The 25,952-nt window shown below is 46.4% G+C and overlaps 1 protein-coding gene and 1 non-coding gene across 2 annotated transcripts in view; both read right to left on the bottom strand.

Moving 5' to 3' along the window:
• Positions 1–5,473, bottom strand: part of TEKT5 (tektin 5) — a 36,135-nt gene extending 30,662 nt beyond the window's left edge. Inside the window, exons 1-3 of the mRNA XM_010980051.3 lie at positions 4,820–5,473; positions 1,919–2,002; positions 1,271–1,341 (exon numbers count right to left, since the gene is read on the bottom strand). Coding sequence (XP_010978353.1) covers positions 1,271–1,341; positions 1,919–2,002; positions 4,820–5,395 — 731 coding nt within the window. The 5' untranslated portion in view covers positions 5,396–5,473. The remainder of the gene's footprint in view (positions 1–1,270; positions 1,342–1,918; positions 2,003–4,819) is intronic.
• Positions 5,474–12,514: 7,041 nt separating this feature from the next.
• On the bottom strand, positions 12,515–12,587 carry TRNAP-AGG (transfer RNA proline (anticodon AGG)). Its single transcript has one exon. It is a non-coding gene; the product is annotated as a tRNA-Pro (tRNA).
• Positions 12,588–25,952: the final 13,365 nt, after the last annotated feature.

The following is a 25,952-nucleotide window of genomic DNA, read 5'->3' as shown; positions in this document are numbered from 1 at the left end:
TATAGACCAATATTAGGCAAGCATAGTCCAAATGATAGGTTGAATTGTCAGAAACCAGGACAGAGGCATACAAATGGTGGAACTCGACCCTGCTTTCACCCATTCAACTGCCGCCTCAGCCACTGCTGTATCTGCACCTCATTTCGACAGGCCTGCGCCTCTCGTGTCTCCCTGGACCGTCCCAGCTCATCCGCCCCCGGCCACGCCCTTAGATCTGCTGGGAGCTTTTCAGCACTGCCCTGGATGCTGTTTTATCTGGGTGATTCTCTCCTATCCCTGCTACCCCTTGTTACTGCCTCAGTGGAGTTGAGGGGCTGCTGTGCGTGTGTTGGATGGGGGTGACTGCTGTTTCCGGGGTACAACCAATCAGGGCACCAAGCCCCCAGAGCCTCTTTGCAAGCTTCCTGACCCCTTAGCATCCCTTGCGGGCTGCCCACACGCCCCACACAGCAGGAAGGGGCAGCTCTGGCAAGGTTGCCAGCTCATCACCTGTGATCTACATCTGAGTAAACAAAAAGAAGAAACCAGCAGAGCAGTTTGCCCTACAAGAGTAAAAGGCACGCAAATTCATGAAGCATTCCACATTAAAAAAGAGAGAGAGAGAGTTAAAGGCCAGTACCCAGCTCAAAAGCCAGGAAGGAAGGCTGCTGCCTCCAGGGAAGCTGGGTGCCAAGGGCTTAGCAATGGGTCCCAAGCCCTGTAAAACTTGAACTTCCTTTTAATTACGGGGGGAGCCTCCTGGCTTGTCATGATACCAGTTACACAATCTTCCAAGAACAAAAAGCTGATTCCTTTGAAGACCCAAAGGAATGGTGGCTCAAGGTGTCCACTGGCTCCCCTCTGGAGATGCCCAGGCCCCTCATCTTGGTCCCCAAGGCCACCCACTCTCTGCCATGTTCCAAGGTTCAAAACTGGCTTGGGGAAGACACCGGCTCAGAGGAGCCTCAGTGAGGTCAGTTTCTTTTGCCAAAACCCTCACTGCAAACAGGAACAACCAATAGTGTTTTGACTCAGGAAAGTCAGTCATGCACATCTCAGTAACACCATGTTGGCAGACTGAGATCAGCCACGACGGGAGCATTTACACCACTGAAATTGGCAAATACAGCAAATCAAGATTCTTTTCTTTTCCTGGCGAGCTGGTTGTTAAACACTTACCAGCACTAATCAAAAGAACCACGTGGAGATGTAGGACCCATCTGTCTTGCCCCCAGCAACCTGGGAGACCCCAAAACAAACTCGAAGACAGAGGAGAGAAAGCAGCTCTTACCGCATCTGGAGATCAATCCTTTGAGCTAGTTTTCTCATCTGTTCTTGGCAACATTTTAGCAAATCTACTTCCTGCAATGAAAAATGTCAGAGACAGCCCCTTAGAAACTCACAGCATCCTGTCTCCCAGGCCAGCGCCCCCATCCCCATCTCTCTCCCCACTCTCCATCCCACAAGGTGAAATTCCATTTCCTGCTTCAATTCAGTGATCCTTGGGCCAGGCAACAAAGAGTCAATGGTGGAAGCTCCACCTTCTTTGCCCTACTTTCTTTTCTTTTCCTATCCCTCCAGATCAAAAGAAAACACAGTATCTACTATGTGTCAAGTCCTCACTTACGCCTTATTTTATCACTAAATTAAACAGTGCATATGAAGTGGTACCGTATGTGACTTACAGTAGGTGCTCAACAACGCTAGCTTTTACTATTGTTATTTATTGGGGGTATTATGATGATGATGCCCATTTTGGAGATGAAAAGACTGAGGGTCCAATGACCTCATTTCTCACTGTTTCTGAATTGCAACCCAGGCCCCCACCCACGCTTTCTGAGCCCTAACTTTGCTCCTGGCAGGCAGCTCTGAAGCCTCTCTCACCTGCTGACCTTCCCTCCTCCCTCAGGGGGCTGGCCAGACCCAAGAGGCACCTTACCCGGATAAGATTTTTCTCCACGTTGTCATGGACCAAATCAATCCCGATCCTTTTCTCTCGCTGGTACAGACACTCCAGGGCCATCTACAGGGAGCAGTGGGAAATCCTGTGTTTTCCCTGCGGCTGTATGTAGACCCCGAGCAGAGGGGTGACTCACGTCTGCCTTTGCCATGGTCTGTTTCATTCCTGGGAAACCTGGATGCTTCATGTGGCCTCATCACTGTGCATTTGGGGTGGGGGTGGGGCTTCTGCCTCCCCTTCTCCCTCAGTCAGGGCTGTGGGATGCTGAGATGGCAGATGGAAGCAAAACTGGTGCACATCTCCAGTTTGCCGTGCCGGTTAAGTCAGCTTGACACGTGTCAAGCACTTAGAATACTGTCTGTAAGTATTACATATGAATATATGTGAAAATCCTTTTTTGGAGATCTCTAAATAGGGGGAGAGCTTTGGAAAGTGGTCAGGAACAAGTGAGACCCAGGCAGCCCTGCCACATGGCCATGGACCTTACAACCATCAGGGGGACACAAACAGAGTAGAATAGATGCTCAGTGGAGCTCAGCTGAGAAAGAATGGTGACAGGCCATTAGCCTGTGATGTCACAAAGAGCAGCCAGACTGAGAAGGAGGCAGGGGAGCAGAACATCTGGTGTCAGGATGCAGATGCATCTGGAAATTCAAAAAGGAGGCAGGGTCCATTGATTCACTTAGAATTTACTGACCCCTTCCTTCTCTGTGTCACACTTGATCAAGGTCCCTGGGATAATGCTGTGAACTACACAGTCCCCATTCTTCCATCAGAGGAGAGAGGACACACACACGCGAACACAGGAAGAAACCCCATCATTTCTGACTGTGAAAAGGGCTGTGATGAAAATAGGGTGATGTGGGTGAGTGGGGAGGAACCAGCAGGGTAGTCAGGGAGGATTTCTCTAAAGAAGTGACAGACTGAGACCTGAATTATGAGATGCAGCAGAAATGAATGGGAATGATGTGCCAGGAAGATGGAACAGCAGGTGCAAAGGCCCTGAGGTAGGAGAAGCAGCAGACAGGAAGTCATTGGGACCAGAGTGGAGAAAGTGAGGCCAGAAGCCATGACAGGGAATTCAGATGTGAACTAGGGGGCACTGGAAGCCACTAATGGGGTTTTAGCGAGGAAATGCAGTGATCTAGTTTAATATTTAAAATCATCCCTGTGGCTGCTGTCTGGAAAATGGGTTGGAGGAGGCAGAAGTGAGGAGGCCAGGAAGGAAGCAGTCACCATTGTCCCATGAGAGGCACCTGGACTGAGGTGGTGACCTTGGAGTTGGAGACAAGTGGATAGAACTGAGATGTCGGCAGTCCCTGTGCCAACACGTGGCTATCAGAGGAGGCCACACGTGATGAGGCAGAGCTGGGCTTTCCAGAAAGGCTGGGGGAGTGAGGAGAGAGCGAGGGTAGCTGCCATGGGTCTCTGAGAAGCAGCCCTGCCCACTCGCCTTCCCGGGGAGAAACCTGGGGACGGAGGGGAACAGTAGGGACCCCACCCCATAGTGATCAGAGCCTGTCCCATGTTTCCTGCAGGATCTGGAGGCAGGACCTGTACTGTAGAAGTCCCCACACCAGACATGAAGCAGAAACAGCTACAGGAAGTTTCCAGGCAGGCAGTTCTGAGCCCTGACGTGCTCCAGGGTGCGGCAGAACATCAGTCTTGTGTGGCCAAGATTACCTCCCATGGAGCAAGGCAGATAATGCCACTTCCACGCCCAATGTCCACTCCAGGACCCAGTGAAAGATGCTCACTTACCCAGACTCCTCTGCAGCCAGGGAGCCCACGGGAGTTCGGGCGAATGGGCTAAAGATGGAATCACATAAAGGGCCTTCCGGAAAAGTGACAGTCCCTGGTAAAAAGGGACAGATACAGTCCCCCCTGCCCTACCTCCCTCTTCCTGCCTCAGATGAGACTATCCAACTGCTCCTTAGCAGGTGGGAGTTTGCAATGTGAGATATGAAACATCCTTGAAAGTAGTTAAGACAAAAGCCACACGCTAAAGACGGCCGAGCAGAAAGCTAGGAACCTGGGTCCCTTCTGGAATCAGGCAGAGGCTGCAGTAGCCTCATCTCTTTCCCTCTGGAATTCTCATTAGGACAGAAAACAAAACCCCTATCAGACTGAGCCGCTGTGGGTCAGATACCTGTTCGCATGCAGCCCAAAGCCATTCCAGCTGCTCCAGGATATGACTGGAGACTAGGAGACCAAGGAAGGGTGGAGGATGTCCACATTCAGATATCCATCACTTATTCAGCAAGTGAGTATCCACTCTGTGCCACACCCTGTGCAAGACTGGGCGGATGTTCAGAGCATCAGTCTAGACAACAGGCAATCAGCACGGACACCAGTCCTTAAGGACCAGCATAGACGGACTGGTCCATCACAGCTGACTAGCAGTCCTTGGTAACAAAACAGGCAGAAATCCCTGCCCTCACGGTGCTTATATGCTAGCATGGGGAGAAAAACAATAAGTAAACACAAAAATTACAGAGTGTGTTAGCAGATCTTAAGGGCTATGAAGAAAAACAAAGCAGCTCTTTGCAGGACATCCTCTAAAGACCATCATATACACACATGCACACGCAAGCTTGTAATGTCTTATGAAACCCCTGTCATTTTGATGTAACTGCAAGGAGACAAGGAAATTCCATTCAGACAGAGGAACTGATTGCACTGGGATTATCTTGAATTGACTAAGATTCTGTATGTATAATCTATGTATATATATTTACTTAAAAATTGCTTATAGATGATGCTGCGTTCAAGCTGAACTGCAAAGTGCCTGTCACCTCTTCACCCAAGGGGAGGGCGTGGGCCACCCTGCAGTGGTTGGGTGGCAGCGGCCGCCAGGCCCCCGCCCCGCCCCACACTCACCTGCAGGGGACAGGTCAGCTCCTCGGCCGCGCACTCCAGCCGCCGCTTGACTGCGTCCATGCTGTGGCTCTCGTTCAGAAGCCTCTCCAGCTCATAGCTCAGCTCCGACTTCCAGAAGCCGATGTCCGACAGCCTCTGGCCCAGGTTGCGGCAGGTCCCCTCCTGCATCTGGCGCGTCAGCTGGTCTTTGTCCTGCATGAGCCGCACGGAGTCGCCGGTCAGCCGGCCGGCCCACAGCCGCGAGGCCTCTGCCCCGCGCACCTGCAGCTGGTTGGACTGGTCCCAGTCGCGGGGGCTGTAGCGACAGAAGAGCGCGGAGCGGACGGCAGGCAGGATGGTGGGCGGCCGCAGGGCACTGCGGCACGTGGCCCCCTCGTCCCCGCAGGTCTGGCCGTTGGAGATCTTGTAGAAGAGGCTGGGTCTCCATGAGTTGAGGTAGCGGTACCCAGGCAGGTAATAGGGCTGATAGCACTCCTGGATCACTGGGGCCGGCACTGCCGGAGGCAGCGCACGGATGCCACAGGCTCTCTTGGGGCCACAGTAACTGGCGGTCTGAGTGGTTCCAAGAAACTCCATCTTCCCCCATCAGCCCCGCTAGGGCAAAACTCCGCCCAAGGGGGCCAAGGCATCACAGGAAGGAGAAGAAGCTTCTCTTGGGGACGGGCAGGACCTCTATGACTCAGCACTGTTGTCATAAGGGCTGGGGGCCCGCGGGGCCATACTGGGCCCCTTGCTCACTTGCTTCATTTGGGGCCCTATTATCACCATCAAAACACACACAAAAATGAACAAAATGAATGTGAGTGTTTCAGTCCACAGAGCTGGAGGTGCAAGAAATGGCATTTATCTGTTTTTCCATAATAATCGAATCTGCCTTTCCTGACCTAACTCTGCCTCCGTTGGGAGAAGATTTAATGTGCTCCGCTCCAGTAAACTCAGTCAGTTCGGGGCCAGTTTGGTCACAGTTGTCTTCCTTCTCTTTTTGTCCCCAAGATGGCACCAAAGTGGTCCGTCCACAGCTGGGGATGGTGCAGTAAAAGGGAATGAGCTCTTGGCACACAAAACAATGGGAGTGAATCTTAAATGGATTAAGCTAAGTGGCAGCAGCTAGACTCACGCATCCTGTACGCTCCCATTCAGAGGACATTCTGGAAGAGGCAGATCCATGTGGGCAGAAGACAGATCACTGGTTTCCTGGGGGTGGGGGGAAGACTGACCACAAAGGAGCAGGAGAAACTTTGGGAATGGTGACAGCACTGGCCTACATCTTGATGGTGGTGGGGGATTGATTACATGACTATCTGCATTTGTCAAAACCCATGGAATGGCCCACAAAAAAACGTGAATTTTACTTTGCATAAATTATACTTCAATAAAGCTGAACTTAATAAGGAAGGGGGAAGGGACTGAGAGCTCCATGGCAGGGCTCCGCCACGTAGAATCGGCTCACGGACAAGTCCCAGTACCCGGCACAGTACTGAACGGGTGAATGGGCACCTAGAGTAAGGGTGTCATTATTCCAGAAAAAGTATTCAAGGGGGAGAGAAATAGCTCAATGGTGGAGCAAGGTCCTGGGTTCAATCCCCGGTACCTCCGTTTAAAAAAAAAAAAAAAAAAACCAGTAAAAGTATTCAACCCTCTATTCTACCAGTATTTTTATCCCATCAGGAAACTTGCTCCCCTCCTTGGCTGGTGGGACTGGCAACAAAGTCTCAAGATATACAGCAGGAGAGGTGCTTAATGTGGGATGCCCTTCCTCCCTTTTGAAATGGGAAAGAAAATACTCTAACCCTCAAATGGTCCTTGTTAGCGGAGCGTGATGGTTAATGTGAATTTTCTCCCCAAATGCCTAAAACCAGGACTGCAAAATGGAGTGGGTGTGAGAGAACTAAGGCAGAGAAAAATAACGTTATTAAGCACCTTCTGTATACCTGGGGTTTTACATAGACTCATTTACTTAAACCTACAAAAAAAAGCAGCTTGACAGCCCATTTTACAGGGTAGGCTCTGGGCTCCTCTGTACCTACAATGTTCACCTTGCAGGATCCTTTAAGGGGCAAAGTCCCACACAAGAAGTTCTTGCACATTGAGGCAGCCAAGAAATGGGCCAGAAGGACTCAGGGTATTTTTTAAGCACTAAATGTTCATGGTAAAAACATTAATGTGAGAAGTACCTAAGGGTATAAAGTAAAATTTGGATTTTCTCATTACTCCTAGCTACTTCCGGTCTTTCCAGATACAACTAGTATTATCAGATTTTTGTATTTTTCTAGAGATAGTCTATGCATATACAAGCATATGTAAATCTATATCTTTTTTATTAAAGTGTAGTTGATTTACAATGTTGTGTTTCTGGTGTACAGCATAGTGATTCAGTTATACATATATATTCTTTTTCATTATTGTTTATTGTAAGTTCTTGAATATTTTTCCCTGAGCTATACAGTAGGATCTTGTTGTGTTTATCTGTTTTATATACAATAGTTTATATCTGCTCATCCCAAACTCCTAATTTATCCTTCCCTCTTCCCCTTTGGTAACCATAAGTTTGTTTTCTGTGAGTCTGTTTCTGTTTTGTGAGTAAGTTCATTTGTATCATTTTTTTAGATTCCACATTTAAGTGATGTCATATGATATTTGTCTTTCTCTTCACTTCACTTAGTATGACAATCTCCAGGTCCATTCACATCACTGCAAATGGCATTACTTCATTCTTTTTCATGGCTGAAAAAATATATGTGTGTGTGTGTATACACACACACACACACACACACATACATATATATACACCACATCTTCTTTATCCGTTCATCTGTCAGTGGACATTTAGGTTGCTTCCATGTCTTGGCTATTGTGAATAGTGCTGCTATGAACATTGGGGTGCATGTATCTTTTCAAATTAGAGTTTTCTCTGGTTATATGCCCAGGAGTGGGATTGCTGGATCATAGGGTAACTCTATTTTTAGTTTTTTAAGGAATCTCCATACTATTTTCCATAGTGGCTGCACCACTATGGAAACTGCATTCCCACCAACAATGTAGGAGGGTTTCGTTTTCTCCATGTCCTCTCCAGCATTTATCGTTTGTGGACTTTTTAATGATGGCCATTCGGACCAGTGTGAGGTGACACCTCATTGTAGTTTTGGTTTGCATTTCTCTAATAATTGTGATATCGAGCATCGTTTCATGTGCCTGTGGGCTATCTAGATGTCTTTATTGGAGAAATGTCTGCTTAGGTCTTCTGCCCATTTTTGGATTGGGTTGCTTTTTTGTTATATCTATTTTACATAAATGATAAACACCATACACACCATTTCCCTCATAACTGTAACTCTCGGAGATCATCTCATTTTGATACATAAGCATCTCTCTCTTCCATTGAGTAGCTGCACAGTGCTCCCTTATATGGAGGTGGATTTATTCGATCATTCTCCACGACCGGGCATTGAAGCTGTTTCCTGTCTTTTTAAATACAATCATCTCTGCAGTAACTGTCCTTCCACCTGCATTCTTTAAGCCAGGCTCCCGGACGTACAGTTCACCCTCAGTGCCCAGTCTCGTGGGTGCTCATGAGGGCATACAGACCCACTGCCACCACCAAGACAAGATCGTTCCCGTCACTCAGGAAGACCTTGGTGCTCTGCCCTCCGGCCCTAACCCAGCAACCACCAACCGGCCCTCTGTCCCCACAGAATGCCATGTAAAAGGGACCGTGCAGAACACGGTCCTTTGAGCCCGGCCTCTCTCCCTTTGTGTCCTGCATAAACACAATCACCATCTTCCACATACATTTCTGGGCATGTCTGAGCATAACTTCTAGAAGAAGTTATAGGATGGAAGAGCATGCATTTGTTTTTTTCACTTGAAAATATATTGTCCTGAAGATTTTCCCATCTCTGGGTCGCTGGGGGGAGTAGTGCCCTAGAATGGCTTCCGATTCAGACACAGACGGACATTAGTGGTGGCTCCTGGCTGTGTGAGGGAGCCCAGGCATGAACATCACGGGCCCCCCGCCTGGCACCACTTACAGCGCTACTGCGGAAGGGGGTGGGGCCTTAGAAAAACCCAGACAGGTGGCAAAAGTGTCCCTTGGTGACTTCGAGGCTGGACAGCTTGCCGCAGGCTGGGAGTGTCTGGGGCCTCGCTCACCTGGGCTCCAGGTGGCTTGCTTGAATGATCTGGGGAGGAACCCCACTGATACCTACCATCCACAAAGCGAAACTGTCACTAGAGGAACTAACCCACCTGCCTGTCGGCCATCTGAGGCTCTGGCTTGATTTTCCTAAGGCAGGGGGGGTTCCTCGGAGAGAAGAATTCATCTCCAAGTCCTGAGATTTGACTTTGTGTGTTCTATCTACGTGTATATGTGTATCATATATGCATGACCCATGTGCTTTTTTTGGGGGTTTTTTGCTTTTTTTTTTTTTTTTTTTTTTTTTTTCTGTAAAGAGAGAGAGGAATCTATGTCGGGGTAGAGAGTTAGGGAGAGATCTTATATAAACAAATCATGTGCTCAGACCTGCGGAGCACAGCCTGGGCCCTCCTCTCCAGCCTGCATACAAACATGCCAGCGAGTGACTGCGATGTGACCAGGAAGCGCACATGTAGGGAAGTCTGTTCAGTGCTGTCAAGGCAGAGGAGGCCTTTCCCTCGAGTGGAATGCCAGCTCTGCCCCCTTGCCCAGCCTGGAAGATGCTGGCGATTGTGCCTCCTTCACATGGAAGCTGTAAGAACCAAGTGAAGGTGCAGCAAGGTATTTAGCACACAGTGAGTATTCAACAACTGTTATTGGTGTTACTACTACTATTGTCATAGGCTGCTTTGCCCCATCATTTCATGTAATCCTTTTGACAACACTGGGAGGTGGACGTTATTCATACCCTTCCTTTCCAAGGGGTCAAACGGAGGCTCAGAGAGGTGAATTCATTTGCCCAAGGGCACACAGCTAGTCCCAGAAGTGGCTCCAGCGATGCCCTCTGTTTCCCGCTGAGGAAAAGGAAAGAGAAAAACCCTAGGTGTGCTTCCTGCAGGGCTGACAGGGAGCTCAGGGAACATCTCAGTGAAGTCCGGTTCTATTTCTCCCCCAACATTTTTAAATGCAGTGGTCTCAGAACACATTCTCTAGTACAGAAGGTTGTCTTCAAATAAACTGTCCCACAGAAGCAGGCCACGGGGCACAAAGCCCGGAGGCGCTCTGGCTGGAGGGAGTGGGAGGTGGGGGGACCCTTCCCCATGAGTCCCTAGGGCTCCACAAAGCTCAGAGGGAAGCCCCTGATTTAGTCCCCCACCCCCACCTCCCCTTTTCACAAAAGAAGAGGCACAAAGGTCACCTCACCAGGAAGTGGAAAAGCTGGACTCAGGTTTTCTAAAGTCACACTAATCAACTAGAGAAATAGTTCAATTGTGATGATAATCAAAAGGCATTCTGGGGGAAGAGATAGCTCAGTGGTAAGAGTGTCTGTCTAGCAGGCACAAAGGCCAGGGTTCAATCCCCAGTACCTCCACTTAAAAATTAAGTAGACAAATAAACCTAGTTACCTCTTCCCCTAAAAAAAAAAAAAAAAAAAGGAAAAGGCATTCTTTCTTCTTTGGATGCTAAGTAGACTTACTGTGGTGATCACTCTGCAGTGTATACAAACACCAAGTTATTATGTTGTGCACCTAAAACTAATATAGGGGGAGGGTGTAGCTCAAGTGGTAGAGCACGTGCTTAGCATGCATGAGGTCCTGGGTTCAATCCCCAGTACCCTCATTTTAAAAAATTATTAAATAAATAAACCTACTTAACCCCCCACCAAAAACAAACTAAAAATAAATAAATAAAACTAATATAATGCTATATACCAATTTTACCTCCAAAAAAATTGGAATCATGGTGACTGTGGTATATTGGTTTCCTATGGCTGTTGTCACAAATCACCACAAAGTCAGAGACTTTAAACAACACAAATGTATTCTCCTACTATTCAAGAGGTCAGAATTCCAAAATCAGCCACCAGGAGCTCAAATCAAGGTGTGAGGAGGGCTGGTTATTTGTGAAGGCTCCTCGGGCGCTTCCGATTCCTTGCCCTTTCCAGCCTCCAGAGGCTGTCTACATCCTTTGGCTTGTGGCCCCTTCCCCCATCTTCAAAGCCAGCAGCTAGCATCTTCTCTCCCCCTGACCCTTCTGCCTCCTTCTCACAGGACCCTTAGGATCACCTCAGATTCACCCAGATAATCCAGGATGATCACCCCATCTGGAGATCTTAATCGCATCTGCAAAGTCCCCTTTGCCACATATCCACAGATTCCAGGCATTAGGACATGGACATCTTTGGGGAGCTATTATTCTGCCCACCAAGGTGAGCATTAAAAAGAACTCTGGGTGATAAGAAAGGCAGACAAAAGTACTGTGCTGTGGATTGTCCAAATGTGAAAGGACTCAGGGTTGGGGGTGAGAACTGGAGCATCTCCCAAACCATTGCTTGGCCCAAGGTCTCGTTAATTTTTGGTGCATTTGTTTTATTCTGAAAACAATACTGTGTCTCACCCAGACTTAAGTTCCCATGTAGTCCTCTCAGTCTGCGCCTCTCCCACAGGAATGGGTCCACAAACCGTGTGAGGGTTGTGTTCAAATGCAGATTCTGATTGAGTAGACCTGGGGCAGGGCCGGAGATGCTGCATTTCTTACAAGCTCCCAGGTGAGGCTGGTCCACAGACCACACCTGGAGTAGCGAGGCTCTGAAATAAGTTCTATGAGGGAAAGGACCTTGTTTGATTTTGCTCATCACTGAATCCACAGCACTTAGTAGAGTAACTGGAACATGAGGAGGTGCACAATTTGGGTTTGCTGAATGAATGAAAAATGGACAGATGGTTGGATGGATGAGTGGGTGTGTGTGAAGGTATGTAAGTGGATGGATGGACAAGTGGGCGGATGGATGGATGAGTGGGTGGTGGATGGGTGGATGGAGAGATGCGTGAGTGGGTGGATGGGTGGGCAGGTGGATGGATGATTGGGTGAGTGGGTAGGTGGTTGGATGAGTGGGTAGTTGGGTGGATGGTTGGATGAAGTGACAGAATTTCAGATGCCATTAAATGAGAAAGGTAAATTCAAAACAGCTGGCTATGGTTCAACCAAAAAACAGCAAAAGGAACAGTAAAACCTAACAACTCAGGCCAAAAGACTCAAGAAATCAAATTCTAAAAATTGAGAAAGTGAAAATACTCAAAGTAAGGCCCTTTGAGTATGGCTGTGAGGGAACCCCTGAGCGCTGCCTCCCAGAGGGTGGGGCAGCAGGGCTCCGGGGTTCACCGTGTTGTCTCAGGTGTCACTGCTTCGTCCCTTTTTATGGCTGAGTGCTATCCCATCGTAGGGCCAGACCACATTTTATTGATCTGTTCATCTATTGATAAATATTTGGGTTGTTTCTACTTTTTAGCTATTACGAATGCTGCTGCTATGAACATTTCTGTACAAGTTTTTTTTTTTTTTTTTGGGGCATAAATTTTCAATTTCTTGAATCAATACCTAAGAGCAGAACCACTGGGGCCTGGTAACTCTGTTTTGGTAACTGTTGAGTTTTAATAAAATGCTTGCGAGTTTCGTATCAGTGCATTTTATTACTTATTTATTATTTTTGTTTTTGTGGGAGGAGGGGGAGGTCATCAGGTCTATTTATTCATTTGGTAGTAGTTTGTTTGTGTTTTTTTTGACGGAGGTACCAGGGATTGAACCCAGGACTTCGTGCATCCTAAGCACACACTCTACCACTGAGCTATACCCTCCCCCCTTTTATTACTTATTTTTAAAAATAAATATTGTATTATCCACAGAAGTTAATTCACAGAACTCTCAACTACACAGTCAGCCCCGCCATTCGCAGGTTTGGTCAGTCAGTTCCTCAAGGCCGGGAATCTCTTTGGGTGCAGTTCGTGTCTCCAAGCCCTGGGGCTGCTTTGTCTCCCAGAAGTAGACTCAACACACACAGGTGGGCTGTGATGGGAAGACGAAGGAACCAGAACACAGGCTACTTCCACTCTGTCATTCTGTGTGACACTGGAAGCTTTTATTTGTGTCTGGAATGTAAAAGAGTAAAGCAGCGTGTATGGGACCTGCGAGGCGTAATATTTTTGTTTGGAAAGGAGACGTTTTAGTTCACACAGGAAATGTTTTACTGAACTCAGTATCTTTGACATTGAAATGTAATCTTCGCGTCTGTCAGTTTTGTATCAAAACTAAAAAACGAACCAAGAATATCATAGTTATTGGCAATATTGTTGTGTAGAGGAGGAAGGTGTTTTAAAAAATTGTCTACTTTTGGTGTCAAATACAGGAGGCGCACCACTGCTTAAAGATCCCTCATCCACCACTAAAAGATCTTTTTTTCAATCTCTTGTAAAGTGCACTGATGGAAAACTCATTCTCTTTCTGAAATCTCTGTGGGAGGTGGAGTAGGGGAGGCTGGGGAGATGGGGAAGGGAAGACCAGACTGACCCCAGGCTTGGGGTTCCCAATCCTCCACCAGCTCCACCACCCAACCTTTGGAGACTGCAGACTCGGCACTGCACCATTTTTCTCTGCCTGGACTTTGCTGTTTTGAGATGGCTGCCTGACTCCCACAGGCTGTGAAGGGACCGCTCCACGTCTGTGAATTTAATGTGAAACCCATCTGTCTGCAGAGGGCAGGCAGGGAGATTGCCTTAGGTGATGGCCAGAGCAGTGCTGTCCAGGGATAGAACTTTCCACAGCCATCACATCGACTCAGCAAGCATCCCTTGGCTGCCCCCTGTGGGTGGGTAGGTATCTGTCACCTGTGCCTTCCCAGCGGCCAAAATCAGTGACTGGAAGTGGCCCCAAGCAGTGCTTAGGAAACCAGCAAAATACGGAAACACACAGGAAGGACAGAAAAAAGTCCAGAAAGAAGCTACTTTCTTTCTTTGTTTAATGGAGGTACTGGGGTTTGAACCCAGGACCTTGTGTACACTAAGCACACGCTCTACCACTGAGCTACACCAACCCCTGAAATCTACTTTCCATTCAGCATCCACATCAGTTTGTATTATTCAAGAACACAAGTTACATTTTACCAATAAAGCTTTTTTTTTTTTTTCCACTTGGCATTTCCGAAGATATCCTTTTGGGGCTTAGAGCCCTGGCCCTGGCTGGTGTCCAATGACCCAACAATCTTTCTGGAAATCTCCCTGCGGATACACACATACCTGTGTGCTCAGCCACATGCACGTGTGTGCTCATGGATTATAGCAGTGGAAAAAGTGGAACGACACGTCCCTCAGTACAGGATCGCTAACGCAATACAGAACACCTACTGTATAGAGTTCTCTTCATCCTGAAAAGACGTCAGGCCTTTATTTGGTGACATGTAAAGATTTCTAAGATACAAGTGAAGAAGGCAACGTATAGAACAGTTTCTGTGGTATGATACCACTTAAGCAGGCATACAGGTAAGTGTAGACGCACAAACACTCCTGGAAGGAAGCGTAGGACCCAGCGCCAGGGTCATCACCTTTGAGCTGGGGTGGGAGTGGAACGGGGACGTGGAGGTAGACTTTTTTTTTTTTTTAATTAAAAACTTTCTTTCGGGAGAAGCAAGGTTGCATTACTTTCACCAAGCAAGAAGAGCAGCTGGGGATCTTTCCCAAAGCGTGTCACAGACTTTCATTTTTGGATTAAGACTTCCATACTGATATATATGCATTTAGCCCTTGAACAGCACCTGCATGAGGGGAGCTGACCCCTCCACGTGGTTGAAAGTCTGAGGATAACTTAGAGCCTGCCTGTGTGTGTGTTTCTCTCCATCTACGGAGTCAACCCACTATGGGTGCTGCAATGCCTTAGTATTTACTGTTGAAAAATATTTGCTTGTAAGTGGACCCGCGCAGTTCAAAGCCCATAGTGTTCAAGGGTCACCTGTAATTTTATTTTCGTGTATATCTATATATTATATATAACAATATATGTAGGATATGTAGAATAATATATATGTAATTTACTCATTTATATAACGTAATAGGACATCTACTTCTGGCCAAGACTGCGTAGTACGGGTTGGCGGTACCCTCCCAACTGAAACAATTCAAAAAACACTCAAAATACATAAAGCAATGATTTTTGGTTTTTGCTTTGTTAAAAAGTTTTTTTTTATTCTAATTTTTTTTTTAATGGAGGTACTGGGGATTGAACCCAGGACCTTGTGCATGCTAAGCACACTCTCTACCACTGAGCTATACATCCCCCCCCATAATACAATAATTTGAAGACACCGGATATCAGGCCTGAAGGACAATCCTCCACGAGAGATGGGAAACAAACAAAGTGAGTCCTACGACTGCCCCAGCTCACTGCCTGGACTGAGTTTCGTGTTTAGGAGATGGAGCTGGGAAGGTGGGTGTCAGTGTGTCTAGAGTCTGTGGGACAGAGCTGCCCAGAGAGGGAGCTCTGGACACTGGCAGAGGCCCCCCTCCGTCTCCAGCTGAGCAGGATCAGGGCACACATGCCAGGAAACAACCCTGGGCTGGGAAACAGCCACCGAAAAGCGTCAGAGGGAAGAATCCCCACGCCTCCCCCGGGCTGGGAACACCTCCCGTCACACCAACCTCAGGAGATTTCATTCTTTGTGCAGCATCAAGCCAAACACCCAGAGGGTGTGGCTCAGTATTAGGGCAAAATTAGCCCCGGACTTAATACCACTCTCGTCCTACCTAACAAAGCAAGACTCCAAAAGACTAAAATGTTTCCAGTCCATCTGCTGTGCCTCAGAAAAAAGATCTAGGATATTTGTAGAAATACAAAAACTTTCAGCAGAAAATAAGGTAAAATTCACAATGTCTGGCATCCCATGAAGCATGATTGGGCATACCAAGAAGCAGGGCACTGTAAACCATAATGGGTGTGGGGGCGGAATCCATCAATTGAAACCAAACCAGAAATGACACGGATAATAGAATTAGCAGACAAGGTCATTTTAAAAGTTACAACAGCTGCATTCTGTGTGTTCAAGAAGCTAGAGGAAAGACGGGACAGGTTAAGCGGAGACATGGAAGATATTAAACAACAAAACAGCTGAACTGAACTTCTAGAGATGAAAACCACAGTGTCTGAGGTGAAAAACACATAGGATGAGATTAAAGGCATGTTTTAGTCAACCCTGGCTGCCATTCAAAATACTATAAACACCGGAAATTTAGTCCTTACTGTTCTGGGAGCTGGAAGTCCCAGATCAGGGTGCCAGCTGGGTCAGGTTCTGGTGAGGTCTCTCTCGCCAGCTTATAGACGGCCTCCTTCTCATTCACTGTGTCCTTACAGGGCCTTTCTGTGGGTGGAGAGAGAGCAAGCTCTCTGGTGTCTCCTCTTATGGAGACACTAATCCCATCAGGAACCCCCACACACCCACTCCCACCAATGACCTCATCACCTCCCAAAGGCCACTTCCCATACTATCACGTGGGGAGTTAGGGCTTCAACATGTGAATCGGGGGGCATTGTGGGGGTCGGGGGGACACAACCATTCAGTCTATAATAAGGCAGATTAAATATTGTGAAAGAAAAGATTAGTGAAGTTGAAAAATACAGCAATAGAGGCTCCCCAAAATGAAACAGAGAGAAAAAAATAAAAAGACTGAAAAACAGAACTAAAAAATACTCCCAAGAGAAACTGAAAAGGACCTAAACAGATATAGCACGTGTGTGAAATGGGAGACTTAATACTGTCAAGATGTCAGTTCTTCCCAAATTGAAGGTTAGGTTGAATTTAAACCCAACTGAAATCCCAGCATGCTTTTGGGGATAGAAATTAATAAACTGATGCTAAAATTCAAATGGAAAGAAGAACCTAAAATAGCCAAAAGCAACTTTGAAAAGCAGAGTTGGCGGACTCAGACTTTCTGACTTCAAGACTTCTGTTAAAGCTGCAGTATGGTGTTGGCATAAAGACAACGATCAGTGGAACAGAATAAAGAATCCAGAGTATACCCACGTATTCATGGTCAGTTGATGCTCAGCAAAGGTGCAAAGTTAATTGTGTGGATAAAGAATAGTCTTTTCAACAAACGCTGCTGGAACAATTGGGGGGGTGTGTGTGTATATATGTCTATATATATATATATATATATAAATGTAAAGTCTGAAACTATGAAAATCCTAGAAAGAAACATAGGAGAAAATCTTTGTGACATCGTCTTAGGCAGATTTCTTAGATATGTTTTCCGAAGTACAATACATAAAAGAAAAAAACCTGATAAACTGGACCTCATCAAAACTGAGAACTGCTCTTCAAACGACATTCTTAATTTTCATCCTTAAGTCGCAGACTAGGGGTTACATTTAGAATATATACAGTATTCTCAAAATTCAATACTTAAACAACCAAAAAATTTTTAAATGGGCTTAAAATTTCAACAATTTGGCGAAAAAGATATGCTGATGATAAATGACCTCCTGAAGAGATGTTCAACATAATTACTCACCAGGGAAATGCAAATTAAAACCACAATGAGATATCACTACGCACCTATTAGAATGGCAAAAACCCAAAAGACTGGTTACACCTGCTGCAGGTGAGAATATGGGGCAACAAAAACCCTCAGACACTGCAGGTGGGGAGACACAGCCACTCTGGAGAACACGATGGTTTCCTACCATTGCACACCTAGGTATTTACTCTGGAGAAATGAAGGTGTGTGTGTCCTTACGAAGACTCGCATAACGACACTCATAGCAGCTTTATTTGTAACATCTCCAAGCCAGGAGCAACCCAGATGTCCATCCCCAGGTGAATGGATTTACAAGCTATGTATAATCATACAATGGAACACTACCCAGCAAAGCAGAAGGAATGAACTTCATACACGCAACAACACGGGTGAACCGGAAATCAGTACGCGGAAAGAAGCCGGGTGAAAAAGAGCACACACTGTGTGATTCCACTTACACAAAATTCTAGAAAATCCACAGGAATCTATGGAGACAAAACAGAGCAGTGATTGCCTGCGAGGGGGCAGGGGGCAGGTCTGCAAAAGGTCATGAGGAAATTTTGGGGAGGGGTATGTGTGTTTACTCCTGATTGTGGTGATGGTTTCACAGGTGTACACATAAGTCAAAACTTTGTACGCTTTTAATATGTGCAGGTTTTTTTCTATCAGTTATCCCCGAAAAAAGCTGTTTAAGAAGTAAGCTAATAATTGCTAACACCTATATACGGCTCAAATGTGCCAGGCATTTTTTAAAAACTTATTTTACTCATATTAACATATTTAATCCTTCCAACAATAACCCTCTAAGGTAGTTAACATTATTATTGCCATTTTACGGAGGAGGACACTGAGGCATGAACACAAGATTTGAAAGCTGGTTAAGTGCAGAGCTGGAATGTGACCACAAGTCACCAAGCATTCAAAAAAACCATGTTTTTAACCAGCACTCGAGTCAACTTCTCCATGTATAAAGGATCCAAACCTTATTTTTTGACTCAATTATGTTAAGTGCCTGCAGTGTATGTAGTCCTTTGTTAGATATTTTTGGTGGATTCAAGGGGAAAGGTAAGAAATTATCTTTAAAATGTTTTCCAGGTCCTATTTTGATCATAAACAAGGAAAGACTGTCATCTAGTGGTAAAACACAAAACTGCAGGCACCTCCTGAGCATGTCACAGGGTCGTGCTTTCACCACCGGCAGTGTGTTTAAAACGCTCCAGTCCTGCTGAATCAACATCTCAATTTTTAACCAGTTTGACCCAGGTGCTAGACTCATTTCGTCCACTAGCCTGCTATGTGATTAGGGGCAACTTTCCCTGTCTAGACCTCAGTTCTCCCATCTGTAAACAGGGGTGTAGATCTCACCTCTGCAACTCACCTGCAACCCTAAGTTTACTTAAACACAAGTGTGTATTGGGTCTTTGCTCTCTGGATGCTCTGCGCTTGGTGCTTTGCATAAATTATTTTATCCCCACAGCAACATCATGGTGCAAATGCTCTTATTATCCCCAGTTTACAAGTGAGCAAACCGAGGCTGGCCACGTGAAGGGAATTGCCTAGTGTCACTCAGCTCGTTAGTCAGGATTTGGAGATCCTTGGAATTTAACAAGTGGTGAGAGCGATAAGGGTGTTTCTTGTTATGTAAATTAGGTGACTTTTAAACCTCATGTAAGGACGGTCAGGGGAACCAACCCAGTGATTGGAGGGTTGGAACTTTCAGTCCCGCCTCTCCAGCATTTGAGGAGGGGAGATGACCTGGAGGTTTAACCACTCGCCGATGAGTTAATCAATCGTGACTACGTAGTGAATTCTCCATAAAAAACCCCAAAAAGACAGAGTTCAGAGAGCTTCCAGGGTGCTGAGAACTCGGAGGTTTGGGGGAGAATGATGCGCCTAAACAGGGCTTGGACTCTCCGCTCCCTTTCTTCATGCCTTGTTCTCTGCACCTCTTTCGTCTGGCTGTTCCTGACTTATAACCTTTCATGATAAACCAGGATCTGGTAAGTAAAATGTTCCTCTGATTTCTGCGAGCCTCTCTAGCAAATTAATCACATCCAAAGTGGGAGGAGGTCATGGGTAGCTTTGATGTATATAGTCAGTGAGTCAGAAACACATATAACCACCTGGGCTTTTGCGACTGGCACCTGGGGGCAGGTTGCAGTCATGTAAGACTGTGCCTTTAACCCATGGAATCTGATGCTGTCTCCAATAGTGTCAAAATTATTGAATTGTAGGACACCCAGCTGGTACCCGGGGCATTTTTTGTTGCTTTGGGGAACCCCCCGCATCACTTCCCACCCACACAGGAAACTAGGTTCAGAACCTCCTTACATGCCCAGGCCACAGGCATAAGATTCTAATTTAACTGGTGTGGGGGAGGGGGGCCAGGCATAAAATATCCCAGGTGATTAGAATGTGTAGCCAGGTTGAGAAGCCCCACTGTAGGAAGTATGTACATGGCGTCTCAACAGTCTTCATGCAGATTTAAGCTCTAATAACTTCAGAAGTATAAACAAAGTTTGTTTTTAGAGCAGTTTTAGGTGTACAGAAAAAAAAAACAAAACCTTTCAGGAAGTTCAGATTTCCCATATATTTCCCCAACCCTGTTGCCCCGTTAGTTAAATCTTGCATTGGTGTGGTACATTTGTTATAATTGGTGCCCAATACTGATACATTATTATTAACTAAACTCTTTTTTTTTAATTGAAGTACAGTTGATTTACAACGTTATGTTAGTTTCTGGTGTACAGTGTAATTCAGTTATACATGTATATGTGTACTCTTTTCTATGTTCTTTTTCATTATAAGGTATTACAAGATTTTGAATATAGTTCCTGTGCTATACAGTAGGACTTGCTGTTTATCTATCTTATATATAGTTTGTATCTGCTAATCCCATACTCCTAATTTATCCCTCTTCCCTTTCCTCTTTGGTAACTGTAGTTTGTTTTCTATTTCTGGTTTGTAAATTCATTTGTGTCTTCTTTTTTTTAGATTCCACATATAAGTGGCATCATATTGTATTTGTCTTTCTCTGTCTGACTTACTTCATTTAGTATGATCGTCTCTAGGTCCCTCCATGTTGCAGCCACTGGCATTATTTCATTCTTTTTTATGGCTGAGTAGTATTCCATTGTGTATATTCAGTCATCTGTCGATGGATAGTTCGCTTGCTTCCACGCCTTGGCTGTTGTAAATAGTGCTGCTGTGAACATTGGTGGGGAGTAAGGGGGAGGGGTGCATGTATCTTTTTGAATTAGAGTTCCCTCTAGATATATGCCCAGGAGTGGGATTGCTGGATCATAGGGTAACCCTTATTTTTAGTGTTTTAAGGAATCTCCACACTGTTTTCCCTAGTGGCTGCACCAAATTGCATTCCCACCAACAGTGTCGGAGGGTTCCCTTTTCTCTACACCATCTCCAGCGTTTGTCATTTGTGGATAAAGTCCATAATTAACATCAGGGTTCCCTCTTAATGTTGTACCTTCTGTGAGATTGGGCAAATGCATGTCATGGGGCCACCGTTACAGTATTATACAGGATCGTTTCACTGCTCTGAAGTCCTCTGTACATGACCTCTCCTTACCCCTCCCCAACCCCTGGCAACCGCTAATCTTTTTACTGTCTCTGGTTTTATAAATTTTTTTTTGTATATATATATATTTTTTTTATTGAAGTATAGTCAGTTTACAATGTTGTGTCAATCAAACTTCTTTTTTAAAATCATTTAAAATTTTAGCTACTTAGATCTACATTGAAAACAACACATTTTAAAACTTGAATTTTGTTGTTTTAGTCATCATGGCCATCTTCAATCAGAGGGACTGAAATTTAAAAAATTAAATTTAAAATCTGTTGTTTCAAACTCACGCAACTGAATACATGTAAAGGAAATGTAAATTTTCAAGTGCTGATTTTTGAAAGCTTGTAGCATTCACACTTCGGAAACTGGGCTCAGACTTGCCAAATGCGCTGTACTTGGGAAAGGACCTGTTGATTCCACAGGCCAGGAACGGCATCTGTGAGAAGACAATGCTCGGAATTGTCTCCTGGAGGACTGGGTAATGGCTGGGCAGGCGAGGGCCTGGGAGGGGCGGGAGGAGGACATTCCTGGCTTGTGTGAGCGACAGAGTAGTGGGTTGGGGTCCCTGGAGAAATGCCAGCTGTTCAGTGGTTAGGGCTCAGCGTTCACACTGGCCCACGGCAGAAAATGAGGCAGGAGGGGTAAGATGGGGCATAGAGGCCACTGAAAACCATATGAAGATTGGGTGTTAGGCTGTGGGCCATAGGGAGCCATTGAAGGTTTAAGAGCAACAGAGTGACACGGTCTGATTTGTGTGGGAAAAGGACAGCAGACTTGCAGAGAAACCACAGGAGGAGCTATGGGAGATGGGCCACTGGCCACCGCTGTCCCCTTCCCTTCCAGGCATACATGACAGCACTGCCTGTGCCTTTCTAGGTGTGACCACGGGACTAAATCTCACCAGTGGAAAGTGAGCAAACAGGTGTCACATCTGGGTGGAAGCATTTAAACAGCAGGGCACAGTTCACGCTCTGAAGCCTGGTGTTCAGATGGTGGCCAAGTAAGATGGTGGAGCCTCTGTTGTCTGTATCCCCGAGGATTACAGTAAGCAGGGACCTCTGTCAATGAAGTGCTATGTGTAGCAAGAGCCAAAAATAAACCTTGCTGCCTTGAGCCTCTGCACTCTGGGGAATGTTCTTTTTGGCAGCCTAGCCTAGCCTGACTGACACAGAAACTTGCAGGCCCAGGAAGATGAGGGCCTGAGCCAAGGATGATGGAAGGTGTGACGTGTCAATTGTCGGTGGCTGCCCCAAACTCAGTGGCTTCAAACAGTATGTGGCTTTTTTGGTTCTGTTTTTAGCTTGTGGGTCTGTGGGTTGGCTGGGTGGTTCTGGTGGACTCACTCATGCATCTGTGTCATCGGTGGGTCTGCAGCTCTTAGCTGGATGCTCCCATGTGTCTCAGGGTCACTGGGTGGGGATGGCCGTGGCCGGTAGCACTGGGGTGTGGCTCGGCTCAGCTCCGTGCCTTACCTTCAGCAGGCTAGCCTGGAGAGGGTCTCCTAGCCATGGCGGAGGTCAAGAGTGAAAACAGGCAAGCGCTTTTACAAGGTTTTTCTTCGGTCATGCTTGCTAATGTCTCATTAGCAAAATAAGTCACGAGCCTGAGCCAGGAGTCAAGGTGTAGAACAGAATGCACCACAAAGCCGGACAGCAAAGGGTACAGATGAAGAGAGAGGCGTGAAGACTGGGGCTATAACCCCCGGAGGTGCAGCCCCAGCACTCAATGCCTGATTGGATGTAAAGGGAGACATCACGTTGTCTCCAAGGTACCCAGCAGTGTTCACCCCCATCTGTGTACCTGCCTGCCACTCCACTCATCAAGACAGGGCATCTATTTCCCCACCCCTTGTGACTGGCTCTGACCTACAGAATGTGAGAGAGTGAACCTGTGCCAGTTCCCAGCCTGGTCCAGCTGCCATGTAAAGACCACTGGATAATGAGCGGCCATGTGGGGGCAGGAGGGCATGGGGAATCCAGGCAGCCATGAGAATGAGAACCTCGGATCTCCTAGTCGACTCCTGTCTAAATGAAGCCACAGGAGTGAGTCCAGATAAAACCAGAGGAGTCATGAGAAATAATAAACCACTGTCATCGTAACCACTATGTATTAGGGTGATGTGTTATGCAGCAATTGATAAGTGATACAGGAGAGATGGAGGGAACTTAGCAAGGCTGATGCCCAGACTGATGAGTTCTTCAGCTGTGGTGGCGCCACTCTCTGAGATGAGAGCTCCAGAGGCAGGAAGTGCTTCGAGGAGAAAAGTTGTGCGTGTGAGTTCTGTTTGTGGGACCTCCACGCAGTGAAACCTAATAGGCACCAATTGGGAGACACATGTCTGAACTTACGGAGAAATGGGGGCTGGAGATGGGAAAACATTTCATATTGGATAACAGGATGCCGTGGACATAAAACTGCTCACAGAGAGGATGTGGAAAGTCCGACTAAAAGTGGGCCAAGAATAGAGTCTTGAGGAGTGCTCATCTTAAGAAGAAGTCCTCAAATCTTATCGTATGTAATTACTATCTGGTGAGAACGTGAAGATGCAGAGTCCCTGGCCCGACCATCTGCTCTCTGACTCAGGAGGTCTGGGATGTGACCGCGAATCTGCTTTGCCACCTGCTCCCACCCTTCTTCTCCCAAATACAACAGATGGAAAAATCCCACCCCAGGTGAGACAGATTTGGCTGGGAGAGTAGGAGAGAGACCTGGAGCAAAGTTAAGAGAAGGTTGATCTGAGTTTGTTTGACTTTTTGGTGTGAAACATGATCATGTTTACAGCCTCATGAGGAGGCGTGTGTAGGGAGGGGAAGGTTCAAGAACAGCAGACATTTCTCCCTGCCACTGAGTGGGAGGGCCGTGTGCAGTTAGGGACAAAAGAGCTCTTAAGGGACATCACCGCTGAAAACAAATGGGAGGAACACGCAGGAAGTGTCTTAGGGGACATCAGTAAGGGACGACCTGAAGTGGGCCAGCTTCAGGCCTCTGCAGTGTGGCTGCGGGAAAAAGAGCTTGTGGTCAGAAGAGTTCGGTGGAGCCTGCTGGCTGTGAGACCCTTGGCAAGCCACTTAACTTCTCTGAGCCTCACTTGCTTCAGTGAGAGAATGATTTACATCCTGCCTCCCAATGTCATGCATAGTAGTTAAGAGCCCAGGCCCAATACCAGACGGTGCTGGAATCCCAGCTCTGCAGCCTCAGGGCCCCAAGACCTCGGGCAAGTCATTCTCTGTGACCCTGTCTTTTCACCTGCACAACGGAGATCATGACAGTCCCTACCTCGTAAGGGAACTCCTCTGACCTCCAGGCTTTGCTCATGCTGTTTGCTCAGTTTGAAGTGCTACTTGGCCCCCACTCCAACCCTGCCCCAATCTGGGTGTCTCCTACTCAGCTTTCAGGAATTCTTCCCTGACCTCCATCACCCAGGTCCTCTTCTGTCCTAGCATTTATCACCCTGTAATTACATAATTCATTATCTGTTGTCCCAACCAGGCTGGGCTCCAGGAGGCTAAGAACCAGGTCAGTTGGGTACCACTAACACCACCTGTGTGGATGCGAATGAAGGCTCTGGGGCCAGACGCCTAAGTTCATCAGTCTGACTCCCCCACTATTAGCTATGTGACCTTAGGAAAGTAATTTAACCATTGTGAACGTCAGTTTTCTCATCCCAAAATAGAGGTAGTAGGACCTAGAGGATAGGTTTGTTGGAAGAACATAAATTAGGTAATTTACATAAAAGCACCAGCAAATAGCTGGCAAATAGTAAGCATTCAACAAATGCTAGCTACAGTTGGTGGCAGTAGTAGGCAACTGACACATTACTGTCTAATAAATGAATTTCTATATCCTTAGTGACTGAGGCTGGGGAAAATTTGTTCACTCATTAAAATTTGCCCCAAACCTGTAAGCAATGATAATCTAGTAGCAATGAGCACACTTAGCATCCACATCTTGAATTCTCAACACCATTCTCCAGGAAAAACAACCAGGGGTCCTTGGAGAAATGGCTGTAGCAAAGAAGGTAGAACTGGAGCCTGGAACATCTTACTGTGTCAGAAAGCAAGAAAGTACTCAAAAGAAGTCAGATTAGTGTCCAAGACACAGGAGCTGGCTTGACAAGGCTTCCTGGCCAAGTTTGGAGGGAAATTAACCAGTAAGAACAATGATAATTATAAAATACAGAACTGGGTGGAGGGTATAGCTCAGTGGTATAAGCAGATGCTTAGCATGCACGAGATCCTGGGTTCAATCCCCAGTACACCTATTTTTTAAAAAATCCATGAGCCCACAGTGATTCTATAAAAAAGCGGGGGGGGGGGGGGGCGGGGACTTCTTATTTACTGAGGGGTGCCAGTTAATTAATTGAGATAATAAATAATGGCAAGACTGAAGAAAAAAAGCACAGTTTTGAAAACACCTATGTAACTGATCCAGGTAAAAATGATGCTAAAACTACTGAGTGAAAGGCTGGTTGAGAACAGGATATGCACGTGATCTCAATGGATCACCCCAGGGAGTCCGTCTTAATTACAAAGAGAAAGTGGTCCCATTCACTGGAGGAACAGGGCAGACACCACCTTTATCAAGTGATCAAGCCCTCACATCTCCAATAATGGGACCAATTGGCATTACGTGCTTCCTGCTGTGATGCAACTGGTGTGTCCTGCCAAAAACTAACCTGAATCTAATTGAGGGGGAGGGCTCTTCTGGACTAAAAAGAGACTAAAGAACAGAGACGGAACAAAAGGCCAGGTGCGACTGGATCCAGGATTGGGGTGGGTTTTATTTGGAACAACTGAGTAAATTTGCATATTAACTGTATATTAGCAAACAATTTTGAATCAACGTTAAATATCTTGGATATGAAAATGGCATTTAAGTCATGTAGGATAACACTTAGTAGATACATGCTGAAATATTTATGCTAGATATCTGCAGCTCAGTTTTAAAAGGAACAGAAAACAATCCCAAGCTCCCGCCACATAGTTCGCGCGTGCGCACAGCCCTCTCTTTCTGAGACTTATTTCGCGTGGCTGGAGGGTTAGATTGGGTGCTACAGGGCGGAAATACGCAACGGGGGCT

The sequence above is a fragment of the Camelus dromedarius genome, chromosome 24 (assembly GCF_036321535.1).
Source record: "Camelus dromedarius isolate mCamDro1 chromosome 24, mCamDro1.pat, whole genome shotgun sequence".
Lineage (NCBI taxonomy): Eukaryota > Metazoa > Chordata > Mammalia > Artiodactyla > Camelidae > Camelus > Camelus dromedarius.
Note: the sequence above shows the minus strand (reverse complement) of the source record. Positions and strands in the feature narration are given on the sequence as shown.